The sequence below is a fragment of the Bufo gargarizans genome, chromosome 1 (assembly GCF_014858855.1).
Source record: "Bufo gargarizans isolate SCDJY-AF-19 chromosome 1, ASM1485885v1, whole genome shotgun sequence".
Classification (NCBI taxonomy): domain Eukaryota; kingdom Metazoa; phylum Chordata; class Amphibia; order Anura; family Bufonidae; genus Bufo; species Bufo gargarizans.
The window spans coordinates 35,120,482-35,133,704 of NC_058080.1; the positions used below are offsets into that span (position 1 = coordinate 35,120,482).

General features: G+C 46.8%; 1 protein-coding gene across 1 annotated transcript in view; it reads right to left on the minus strand.

The window, feature by feature from the left end:
• Nucleotides 1-287: 287 nt before the first annotated feature.
• LOC122924403 (vomeronasal type-2 receptor 26-like) overlaps nucleotides 288-13,223 on the minus strand; it is a 100,337-nt gene continuing 87,401 nt past the window's right edge. The window contains exon 5 of the mRNA XM_044275448.1: nucleotides 288-1,186. Within this exon, the coding sequence (XP_044131383.1) occupies nucleotides 288-1,186 (899 nt within the window). The remainder of the gene's footprint in view (nucleotides 1,187-13,223) is intronic.

A 13,223-nucleotide genomic window follows, 5' to 3' on the forward strand; every position in this document is an offset into this window, starting at 1 on the left:
GAAGACTGGAGCCTGGAATCTCTGTCAAAGAGGCTTCAACTAAGCTTTGAGTTACGGGTCTGAATACTTATGTTTATGTCTTTTCAACAAATTTGCTAAAATTGTGAACATTCTACATTTACTTTCTCATTATGGAGTATTGTGTGCAGAACGATAGGGAAAACTGGATTTTTTTTTTAAAATATATTTTACTGTAAGGCCACAACATAAAATGTGAAAATGTCAAAGGGTCTCACGTCTTTCTCAATGCATTGTATGGTATATCCTTCATTGTGACTACATTTAATTTACTTTTTTACTAATTGGTTTCGGGAGTTCAGCTCAGGTTTCATTATTAGGATATAACATTTAGGAAAGAATATACAGGCTAATATTCCAGCAGATGAGGACAATATGGCGAATATCTCCACAGCCACCATGTTCTTTCCCCTGGTGCTCAGAAAAGCTGGTATCATGGAGATCCAGACGCTGCAGAACACCAGCATGCTGAAGGTGATGTACTTGGCCTCATTAAAACTGTCCGGTAATGTCCTCACCATAAAAGCCAGAACAAGGCTCACAGCTGCCAGGAGCCCCAGATAACCCAACATGGAGTAGAACCAGATATCCGAGCCTTCATTACACTGAATAATGATCTTCCCAGGATAAGAGTGGTGGTCAAACTCCTGATATGGAGGAGAGACTGACAACCAAAAAGCACAGATCTTCACTTGTATGAAGGAACATATCACCACCACATAATAGGACACTCTGATCTCCACCAACTTCCTCCAGGCACTGCCTGGTTTGGTGGCTTTGAAAGCAATGCAGACCATGATAGTCTTGGCCAAAACTGAAGAGAGTGCAACTGAGAAGAAAATCCCAAAGGATGTTTGTCTCATCATACAGGTTATGTCTACTGGACAACCAAGGAAGAAAGAGACACAGAGGAAGCTCAACATGATGGAGACCAGGAGAATGAAGCTCACTGTTCGGTTATTGGCCTTTACTAGAGGAGTGTCCCAATGTAAGATTAACTTTTTTATGATATAGCAGGTTATAGCACAGCAGAGAATCACAATTATAGAGAAGACTGAAGCCACAGTATCGTCTTTATAGGAGAGAAATTCATAGACTTTAGGAAGACATCTTGTTTTTCCTGGATCTGGCCACTGATCTTCAGGACATTTCTGGCAGATGTCACTGTCTGTAGAAGAAAGAGATATTTAGTTTAATGAAATGAAAACGAGTTATAATGGAATATAACAGACTTCTTGGACGGAATGCAAAATGGAAGCCTTTAAGAGGCATTCTGATCTGATCCATCATAATAGATTTCTATGTGTAAGCATAACAGGACTTTGTTTTCCATCCTGCATAACGGAAACCAGACCTATAACGGAATACCCTAATGCAACTGCGAACTCGCTGAGGAATACAGTGACATGCAAAGGTCTGGGCACCCTGGTCAAAACTGCTGTGAACAGATTAAGCAAGTTGAAGATGAAATGATCTCCAAAAGGCATAAAGTTTAAAATGATACATTCCCTTCATATCTTAAGCAAAAAACATATTCCGCAGCGCTTTACAAATTCATAGGGTTCATGTACAAAACAAAAGTAACTGGCTAATATGCAACTGAAACACTAGGAGTCAGGGCCCTGCTCGCAAGAGCTTACAATCTATGAGGAATTGGGGGTGACACATCAGGTAGTTGAGGCATTGGTGGGGGAGAGGTTTAGTCGGGAAAAAGTTATTTTAGGAAGCTTGATAAACCTGCCTGAAAATATGTGTTTTTAAGGCACGTATTAAGGTGGAGAAGTTGTGAATTGACATAATATTCCGAGGCAGAGTATTCCAGAGATTAGGTGCAGCTCGAGAAAAAAGTCTTGAAGACGGGAGTGAGAGGTGCGAATTATGGAGGTTATTAATCTTAGGTCACTAACAGAACGGAGAGCATGAGTAGGGTGGTAGATGGAGATGAGGGAGGAGATGTATGGAGGTGAAGCACTGTGGAGAGCACGAGTAGGGTGGTAGATGGAGATGAGGGAGGAGATGTATGGAGGTGCAGCACTGTGGAGAGCAGGAGTAGGGTGGTATATGGAGATGAGGAGGAGATGTATGGAGGTGCAGCACTGTGGAGAGCAGGAGTAGGGTGGTAGATGGAGATGAGGAAGGAGATGTATGGAGGTGCAGCACTGTGGAGAGCAGGAGTAGGGTGATAGAGGGAGATGAGGGAGGAGATGTATGGAGGTGCAGCACTGTGGAGAGCATGAGTAGGGTGATAGATGGAGATGAGGGAGGAGATGTATAAAGGTGCAGCACTGTGGAGAGCAGGAGTAGGGTGGTAGATGTAGATGAGGGAGGAGATGTATGGAGGTGCAGCACTGTGGAGAGCAGGAGTAGGGTGGTAGATGGAGATGAGGAAGGAGATGTATGGAGGTGCAGCACTGTGGAGAGCAGGAGTAGGGTGGTAGATGGAGATGAGGGAGGAGATGTATGGAGGTGCAGCACTGTGGAGAGCATGAGTAGGGTGGTAGATGGAGATGAGGGAGGAGATGTATGGAGGTGCAGCACTGTGGAGAGCACGAGTAGGGTGGTAGATGGAGATGAGGAGGAGATGTATGGAGGTGCAGTACTGTGGAGAGCAGGAGTAGGGTGGTAGATGGAGATGAGGAAGGAGATGTATGGAGGTGCAGCACTGTGGAGAGCAGGAGTAGGGTGGTAGAGGGAGATGAGGGAGGAGATGTATGGAGGTGCAGCACTGTGGAGAGCAGGAGTAGGGTGGTAGATGAGATGAGGGAGGAGATGTATGGAGGTGCAGCACTGTGGAGAGCAGGAGTAGGGTGATAGAGGGAGATGAGGGAGGAGCTGTATGGAGGTGCAGCACTGTGGAGAGCAGGAGTAGTGTGGTAGATGGAGATGAGGGAGGAGATGTATGGAGGTGCAGCACTGTGGAGAGCACGAGTAGGGTGGTAGATGGAGATGAGGGAGGAGATGTATGGAGGTGCAGCACTGTGGACAGCAGGAGTAGGGTGGTAGATGGAGATGAGGGAGGAGATGTATGGAGGTGCAGCACTGTGGAGAGCAGGAGTAGGGTGGTAGATGGAGATGAGGGAGGAGATGTATGGAGGTGCAGCACTGTGGAGAGCAGGAGTAGGGTGGTAGATGGAGATGAGGGAGGAGATGTATTGAGGTGCAGCACTGTGGAGAGCAGGAGTAGGGTGGTAGATGGAGAGGAGGGAGGAGATGTATGGAGGTGCAGAACTGTGGAGAGCAGGAGTAGCGTGGTAGATGGAGAGGAGGGAGGAGATGTATGGAGGTGCAGCACTGTGGAGAGCAGGAGTAGGGTGGTAGATGGAGATGATGGAGGAGATGTATTGAGGTGCAGCACTGTGGAGAGCAGGAGTAGGGTGGTAGATGGAGATGAGAGAGGAGATGTATGGAGGTGCAGCACTGTGGAGAGCAGGAGTAGGGTGGTAGATGGAGATGAGGGAGGAGATGTATGGAGGTGCAGCACTGTGGAGAGCAGGAGTAGGGTGGTAGATGGAGAGGAGGGAGGAGATGTATGGAGGTGCAGCACTGTGGAGAGCAGGAGTAGGGTGGTAGATGGAGATGAGGGAGGAGATGTATGGAGGTGCAGCACTGTGGAGAGCAGGAGTAGGGTGGTAGATGGAGATGAGGGAGGAGATGTATGGAGGTGCAGCACTGTGGACAGCAGGAGTAGGGTGATAGATGGAGATGAGGGAGGAGATGTATGGAGGTGCAGCACTGTGGAGAGCAGGAGTAGGGTGGTAGATGGAGATGAGGGAGGAGATGTATGGAGGTGCAGCACTGTGCAGAGCTTTGTGGGAGAGAAGTTTGAACTGTATTCTGTGGTGGATCGGCAACCAGTGAAGTGATTGGCACAGGCTAGTAGCATCAGTGTAGCGGTTGGATGCATTTAGGACAGACTGAAGGGGGAGAGTTTAGTGAGAGGGAGACCGATTAGTAATGCGTTGCAGTAGTCAAGATGAGAATGAATCAAGGCAACAACAAGAGTTTTTTGCCGTTTCCAACCTAAGAAAAGGGTGGATTCTGGCGATGTTCTTGAGGTACAGACGACAAGAGTAGTGATGGACGAACATCGGCCACCAAATACTTACTAGAAGTGCACAAATAGTCCTACAACACGGACAGTGACACCAGATGTATTATTCAAATTTGCGATCTCCATTCATTATTTTTTTCAATGCGAAATATCGGCAATGTAATTTTCGCCTATGCGCATGCGCAAAATATGCGCGGCCTACTACAGCAACTGGGTTTCCACCAGACCGAACGTGGATGCGATCAGAAAAGATGGTTGGCAACAATTTTCGCAACGTGGAGGAAGAATTTCTGATCGCTGCAAGTAATTTGACATTAAAGCCGTGTATTTTATTACATTTCACATGGATGTTATAACAATCGCTGTACATGCAGATCGAGTGTTTAAAAAAAGCGCCATTGCGAAATCCCTAATGATGCGATTTTTTTTTTTCCGGTACACACAACTTCACATTTTATAAGGTCTCAAGTATTATTGTGAGAACTTGCCAGTACAGGCCCCAAAAATTAGCCAATAGGCGTTCACCTGACAGCAAACAACTTTGTAGGGAACTGTGGCTGGAGGGACATTAGGCGGTCAGAGGATAAATATGTAGCTGTCGGACTTCCGGTGTCGGCACCAACATGAAAGGAGGCACGCTCTAGGAGCTCCGTTCCCTAAGGCACCACAAATAAAAAAAACAATAATCACTGGGGTGTCACAGGAGGAACTCCATATCACTGGGGTGTATAACAACTGGCACAAACCCTCAGCATGCGCCCCCTGTGACCCAGAAATGAGTCCCAGTTGGGATAATAAACTTCCCACAATTGATAATCGTGCGCCATATACGCTGTAGCAAACTGAAAAGTGCTCTTCAACTGGTATCTACTCAGTTGCTGGGGCGTAGCTAGAATTGACTGGGCCCCACAGCAAAATTTTGTATGGGCCCCCCCCCATGACTATCCTGGCATCGTATGTGTGCATATGTAAGGGAGGGTTCACATCACATTTTTGCCTTCCGTTTGATGTATACATTGGAAAAAAGGGATACAATCGCGCAGAAGACTTTGCTTTTGTATCCTGCAAAGTCTGTTAAAATAAAAGTATAAGGTAACACATTTTTTATTTTTTTGCAATGGGACTCTATGGTGACGGATGCCGCGGTGTCAGTCTGAGGCATTTGGTAACATATACATTTTATGTATACATTAGATGAATGGCAAAACGTGATGTGAAAGCGGCCTCAGTGTGCCATGATAGTGCCAAGTGCTAGAGGCAGAGAAGGGAGGCTGCAATGTACTGCATGCGCGGGCAGAGCGCACAGCCTGGTCCTGGGGATCAGCGGGGTGGACTGTATTCTACAAGGATCACTCCACAGTATCATGTGCTGGAATCTACAGTAAATACTGCAAAGATATTAGCCCTACCCCCGAATACTGACTATATAATCACCAACATATAGAGACTAAATAATACCACCATACTGGATAATAGCTCATACCATGACTGGATAACACTGCCATACAGTGACCGGATAACACCGCCATACAGTGACTGGATATCACCTCCATACAGTGACCGGATAACACCTACATACAGTGACTGAATAACCGCCATACAGTGGATAAGACCATCATACAGTGATTTTAATTAATACAGAGGGAGTCAGGGTCACCTAGGATCAAGCCAACAGGAAAACACAAATAAAGGAACAGACTTATTTGAGGCACCAGCAGTTGAAGTATCTAGCAGTGAGCACAATCCAGGTATCACGATCGGCGTGACTATCACATACGTGACACAGAGGGAGGGAAAGAGGAAGGCCCTGCCCAAGTGAGGGGGAAGGTGGTGACCCCTGACTCCCATTGCGGCTGGCACCTGGCTGCCCTGACGTCCCTAGACGGGTTCATCACCCGTACGCCGATCACGTGCCTAAAACCCTGGCTTTCCCTAGGATGAGCCCTAGATAGTGAACAGGGCGGTGGGAACACTAGTCCGCACCACTAGCTCTAAAGGAAAACACCAAGGGGAGGACAGACAATACAGACTAAACATATAATCCCAGGTGGGCGACAACAGGAGACAACAAAAAGCCCAACAGGGATCCGGAGGGAAGCACTCTGGAACAACAACCAGGATTCACAGCTCCAGTGGGTCAGTATAGATGTCCAGGCAGGAAGCTCTATAACTGGCAACTAGAGAAGTGTGAGAGGAGAATATAAGGAGGTTGGGAGTGGCAGACAAGAAACAGCTGAGGAGGAGAAGCTACGGATCCCTGAGTGAGACAAAAAGGATAGCAAGGCAAACACAGAAAACAATCACTAAGAAACAACGTGATCTTTAGACATAGAGCGCGCAGCCACCCGCTGCGACTTCCTGACCCCGGGTATAACGGAGTCAGACGTGGCTCTTGACACCCTCGTGACACCAGGAAGTTGTATAAACCGCAAAGTGATGCAGTATGGGAGGGGATATAAAGGGATGCAATCAGTGCAACTAGATGACAGCTGAGAGAGGGGAACGAGATGACAAAACTAAACCAAAACAAAAGAACCTCAAGCAAGTGGTACTGAAGAACGTCTGTCAGAGCTTCTTAGAAATCTGGCAGTGACACTGGATAAGACCATCATACAGTGACTGGATAACGCCGCCATACTATGACTGGATAATGCCGCCATACAATGACTGGATAGCACCTCCATACAGTAACTGGATAACATTATCATACAGTGACTGGATAACACCTCCATACAGTGACTGGATAACACCGCCGTACAGTGACTGGATAACACCGCCGTAACATAGTAACATAGTACATTAGGCCGAAAAAAGACATTTGCCCATCCAGTTCGGCCTGTCATCCTGCAAGTTGATCCAGAGGAAGGCAAAAAAAAAAACTGTGAGGCAGAAGCCAATTTTCCTCACTTTAGGGGACTAAAAAATCCTTCCAGACTCCAACCAGGCATCAGAATAACTCCCTGGATCCCTGACCCCTCTCTAGTAGCTATAGCCTGTAATATTATTACGCTCAGAAATACATCCAGGCCCCTCCTGAATTCCTTTATTGTACTCACCATCACCACCTCCTCAGGCAGAGAGCTCCATAGTCTCACTGCTCTTACCGTAAAGAGCTCCATAGTCTCACTGCTCTTACCGTAAAGAGCTCCATAGTCTCACTGCTCTTACAGTATAGAGTCCATAGTCTCACTGCTCTTACTGTAAAGAGTCCATAGTCTCACTGCTCTTACAGTATAGAGTCCATAGTCTCACTGCTCTTACAGTAAAGAGTCCATAGTCTCACTGCTCTTACAGTATAGAGTCCATAGTCTCACTGCTCTTACAGTAAAGAGTCCATAGTCTCACTGCTCTTACAGTACAGAGTCCATAGTCTCACTGCTCTTACAGTATAGAGTCCATAGTCTCACTGCTCTTACAGTAAAGAGTCCACAGTCTCACTGCTCTTACAGTAAAGAGTCCATAGTCTCACTGCTCTTACAGTATAGAGTCCATAGTCTCACTGCTCTTACAGTATAGAGTCCATAGCCTCACTGCTCTTACAGTAAAGAGTCCATAGTCTCACTGCTCTTACAGTATAGAGTCCACAGTCTCACTGCTCTTACAGTAAAGAGTCCATAGTCTCACTGCTCTTACAGTATAGAGTCCATAGTCTCACTGCTCTTACAGTATAGAGTCCATAGTCTCACTGCTCTTACAGTATAGAGTCCATAGTCTCACTGCTCTTACAGTACAGAGTCCATAGTCTCACTGCTCTTACAGTATAGAGTCCATAGTCTCACTGCTCTTACAGTAAAGAGTCCATAGTCTCACTGCTCTTACAGTATAGAGTCCATAGTCTCACTGCTCTTACAGTATAGAGTCCATAGTCTCACTGCTCTTACAGTATAGAGTCCATAGTCTCACTGCTCTTACAGTAAAGAGTCCATAGTCTCACTGCTCTTACAGTACAGAGTCCATAGTCTCACTGCTCTTACAGTATAGAGTCCATAGTCTCACTGCTCTTACAGTGAAGAGTCCATAGTCTCACTGCTCTTACAGTATAGAGTCCATAGTCTCACTGCTCTTACAGTATAGAGTCCATAGTCTCACCGCTCTTACAGTGAAGAGTCCATAGTCTCACTGCTCTTGCAGTACAGAGTCCATAGTCTTACTGCTCTTACTGTAAAGAGTCCATAGTCTCACTGCTCTTACAGTATAGAGTCCATAGTCTCACCGCTCTTACAGTATAGAGTCCATAGTGTCACTGCTCTTACAGTAAAGAGTCCATAGTCTCACTGCTCTTACAGTAAAGAGTCCATAGTCTCACTGCTCTTACAGTATAGAGTCCATAGTCTCACTGCTCTTAAAGTATAGAGTCCACAGTCTCACTGCTCTTACAGTATAGAGTCCATAGTCTCACTGCTCTTACAGTAAAGAGTCCATAGTCTCACTGCTCTTACAGTATAGAGTCCATAGTCTCACTGCTCTTACAGTATAGAGTCCATAGTCTCACTGCTCTTACAGTATAGAGTCCATAGTCTCACTGCTCTTACTGTAAAGAGTCCATAGTCTCACTGCTCTTACAGTAAAGAGTCCATAGTCTCACTGCTCTTACAGTACAGAGTCCATAGTCTCACTGCTCTTACAGTATAGAGTCCATAGTCTCACTGCTCTTACAGTATAGAGTCCATAGTCTCACTGCTCTTACAGTATAGAGTCCATAGTCTCACTGCTCTTACCGTAAAGAGTCCAGAGTCTCACTGCTCTTACAGTAAAGAATCCTCTTCTATGTTTGTGTACAAACCTTCTTTCCTCCAGACGCAGAGGATGTCCCCTTGTCACAGTCACCGTCCTGGGGATAAATAGATGATGGGAGTGATCTCTGTACTGACCCCTGATATATTTATACATAGTAATTTGATCTCCCCTCAGTCGTCTTTTTTCTAAAGTGAATAACCCTAATGTTGATAATCTTTCAGGGTCCTGTAGTTGCCCCATTCCAGTTATTACTTTAGTTGCCCTCCTCTGGACCCTTTCCAGCACTGCTATGTCTGCCTTGTTTACAGGAGCCCAGAACTGTACACAGTCCTCCATGTGTGGTCTGACCAGTGATGTGTAAAGTGGTAGGACTATGTTCTTATCACCGGCATCTATGCCCCTTCTGATGCAACCCATTATCTTATTGGCCTTGGCAGCAGCTGCCTGACACTGGTTTTTGCAGCTTAGTTTGCTGTTTATTAAAATTCCTAGATCCTTTTCCTTGTAAGTGTTACCGAGTGTTTTACCATTTAGTATGTACGGGTGACTTGCATTATTCCTTCCCATGTGCATAACTTTACATTTGTCAGTGTTAAACCTCATCTGCCACTTATCTGCCCAAGCCACCAGCCGTACAGTGACTGGATAACACTGGCATACAATGACTGGATAGCACCGCCATACAGTGACTGGATAACGCCGTCATACCATGACTAGATAATGCCGCCATACAGTGACTGGATAACACCTCCATACAGTGACTGGATAACACCTCCATACAGTGACTGGATAACACCTCCATTTAGTGACTGGATAACACCTCCATTTAGTGACTGGATAACACCTCCATTTAGTGACTGGATAACACCTCCATTTAGTGACTGGATAACACCTCCTTTCAGTGACTGGATAACATTGTCATTCAGTGACTGGATAACACCGCCATACAGTAACTTGATAAAAACGCCGTACAGTGACTGAATTAAACTGCCGTACAATGACTGGATAACACCGCCATACAGTGACTGTATAACACCGCCGTACAGTGACTGCATAACACCAGCACACAATGACTGGATAACACCACCATACAGTGACTGTATAACACCGCCGTACAGTTACTGGAAAACACCAGCACACAGTGACTGTATAACACCGCCATACAGTGACTGGAAAACTCTATCATACAGTGACTGGATAACACCTTCGTACAGTGACTGAATTAAACTGCCGTACAATGACTGGATAACACCGCAGTACAGTGAATGGATAACACCGCCGTACAGTTACTGGAAAACACTACCATAAAGTGACTGAATAACACCTCCATACAGTGACTGGATAACACCAGCACACAATGACTGGATAACACCGCCATACAGTGACTGTATAACACCGCCATACAGTGACTGGAAAACTCTATCATACAGTGACTGGATAACACCGCCATACAGTGACTGGATAACACCGCCATCCAGTGATTGAATAACGCTGTCATACAATGACTGGATAATGCCGCCATACAGTGACTGGATACCACCTCCATACCGTGACTTGATACCACCTCCATACAGTGACTGGATAACACTGTCATATAGTAACTGGATAACACTGCCATACAATGACTGGATAACACCGCTGTACAGTGACTGGATAACACCTCCATACAGCGACTGGATAACACTGCCCCACAGTGACTGGATAACACTGCCGTACAGTGACTGGATAACGTCGCCATACAGTGATTGGATAGCTCCTCCATACAGTGACTGGATAACACCTCCATACAGCTATACAGTGACTGGATAACACTGCCATACAGTGACTGAATAACACTGCCATACAGTGACTGGATAACACTGCCGTACAGTGACTGGCTAACACTGCCGTACAGTGACTGGATAACGTCGCCATACAGTGATTGGATAGCACCTCCATACAGTGACTGGATAACACCTCCATACAGCAATACAGTGACAATATAACATCGCCATACAGTGACTGGATAACGTCGCCATACAGTGATTGGATAGCACCTCCATACAGTGACTGGATAACACCTCCATACAGTGACTGGATAACACCTCCATACAGCAATACAGTGACAATATAACATCGCCATACAGTGACTGAATAACACTGCCATACAGTGACTGGCTAACGCCGCCGTACAGTGACTGGCTAACGCCGCCGTACAGTGACTGGCTAACGCCGCCGTACAGTGACTGGATAAAACCGCCATACGGTGACTGGATAACACCGTCATATAGTAACTGAATAAAACCGCCGTACAGCGACTGGATAACACTGCCATACAATGACTGGATAACACCTCTATTCAGCCATACAGTGACTGGATAACACCACCATACAGGGACTGGATAACACCGCCATACAGTGACTGGATAACACCTCCATTCAGCCATACAGTGACTGGATAACACCACCATACAGGGACTGGATAACACCTCCATACATTGACTGGATAACATCGTCATATGGTGATTTAATAACACCGTCATATAGTTACTGGACCATTTAGCCATACAGTGACTGGATAACACCGCCATACAGTGACTGGATAACACCTCCATTTAGCCATAGAGTGAAAGGATAACACCATCATACAGTGACTGGATAACACCGCCATATAGTGACTAGATAACAGTAGCAGCATCAGGAGGCCACAGAGTGGCACAATGACAGTGTGGAGGTGGCAGCAGAAGCATCAGGAGGAGGCCACAGGGTGGCACAATGACAGTGTGGAGGTGGCAGCAGAAGCATCAGGGGGAGGCCACAGGGTGGCACAATGACAGTGTGGAGGTGGCAGCAGAAGCATCAGGGGGAGGCCACAGGGTGGCACAATGACAGTGTGGAGGTGGCAGCAGAAGCATCAGGAGGAGGCCACAGGGTGGCACAATGACAGTGTGGAGGTGGCAGCAGAAGCATCAGGGGGAGGCCACAGGGTGGCACAATGACAGTGTGGAGGTGGCAGCAGCAGCATAGGGAGACCACAGAGTGGCCCAATGACAGAGTCTGGAGGTGGCAGAAGTAGCAGCATAAGGAGGAGTAATAGTGTGAAGGTGGCAGCAGCATCAGGAGACCACAGAGTGACCCGGTGACAGAGTGGGGAGGTGGGTGGCAATACCAGTACCAGCTGAAGATGGTGGGTGAAATAAGGAGCACTTGGCATCAGATGTGTTGCATCAGGCGGGTGGCAGCATCAGAATAGTAGCTGAGGCAGGTAAGCAGAAGAAACCGGTCTCTTTTGTCAAAGTGTCGGTGTGGCACCATGGATGATGTAGTCTGATGCATCAGGCATTGGTGACTAGAGATGTCCCAAACTATTCGCCGGCGAACAGTTCCCGGTAAGCATAGGTTGTTCGTGTTTGCCGCGGCGGGCGAACATATGCGATGTTCGGTCCGCCCCCTATACATCATCATTGAGTAAACTTTGACCCTGTACCTCACAGTCAGCAGACACATTCCAGCCAATCAGCAGCAGACCCTCCCTCCCAGACCCTCCCACCTCCTGGACAGCATCCATTTTAGATTCACAGTGAGAGCAGGGACAGTGCTGCTGCTGCTGATATAATAGGAAATCGATAGCTAGGGCAGTGTATTCAGTGTCCACTCCAGTCCTGAAGGACTCATCTGATCTCTGCTCTAAGGACAGCACCTCAAAAAGCCCTTTTTAGGGCTAGAACATTAGTCTGCTTTTTTTTTTTCCTGTGTAATCAAATTGCAGTTGCCTGCCAGTGTGTGTGTCAGGCTCACAGCCCTGCAAGTGCATAGTGTCACCAGCGCCACTCATATCTGGTGTCACATTCGATTACATTTAAAGAAGAACAACAATTTTGACTGAATAACTAGCAGTCAGTTGCACACACCTGTTTGTGTGTCTAAGGCCCAGCGCATAGTGTCACTTCAGCGTCATTCATATCTGGTGTCACAGTAGCTTGTACAGGCAGAGGCAGGCCACCCCACAGGGGCCGTCGTGGTCGTGGTGCTGTGATTCCCTTTGGCCCTAGAATAATGCCCAGTGTTCAGAGGCCACGTACCCTGAACTCGAAAAGTTCTGAGGACATAGTTGACTGGCTAACACAGGACACCCAATCTTCTACAGCTTCCGCTCAGAACCTTGATGCACCATCCTCCTCCAGCTCAGCTTCGGGCACCTCTCAAGTTACCACTCGCCCGCCTGCCGCCACCACCAACACTAGCACCAGAGCCGCTTCACTTGATCTGTCAGAGGAGTTATTTACACATCTGTTGGAAGAAATGAGTGATGCACAACCATTATTGCCAGAGGATGTAGATAACAGGGATATGTCTCAGTCAGGCAGCATTACACACATGGACGTATAGTGTGATGATGATGATGATGTTGTACCCGCTGCTGCTTCCTTTGCTGAGG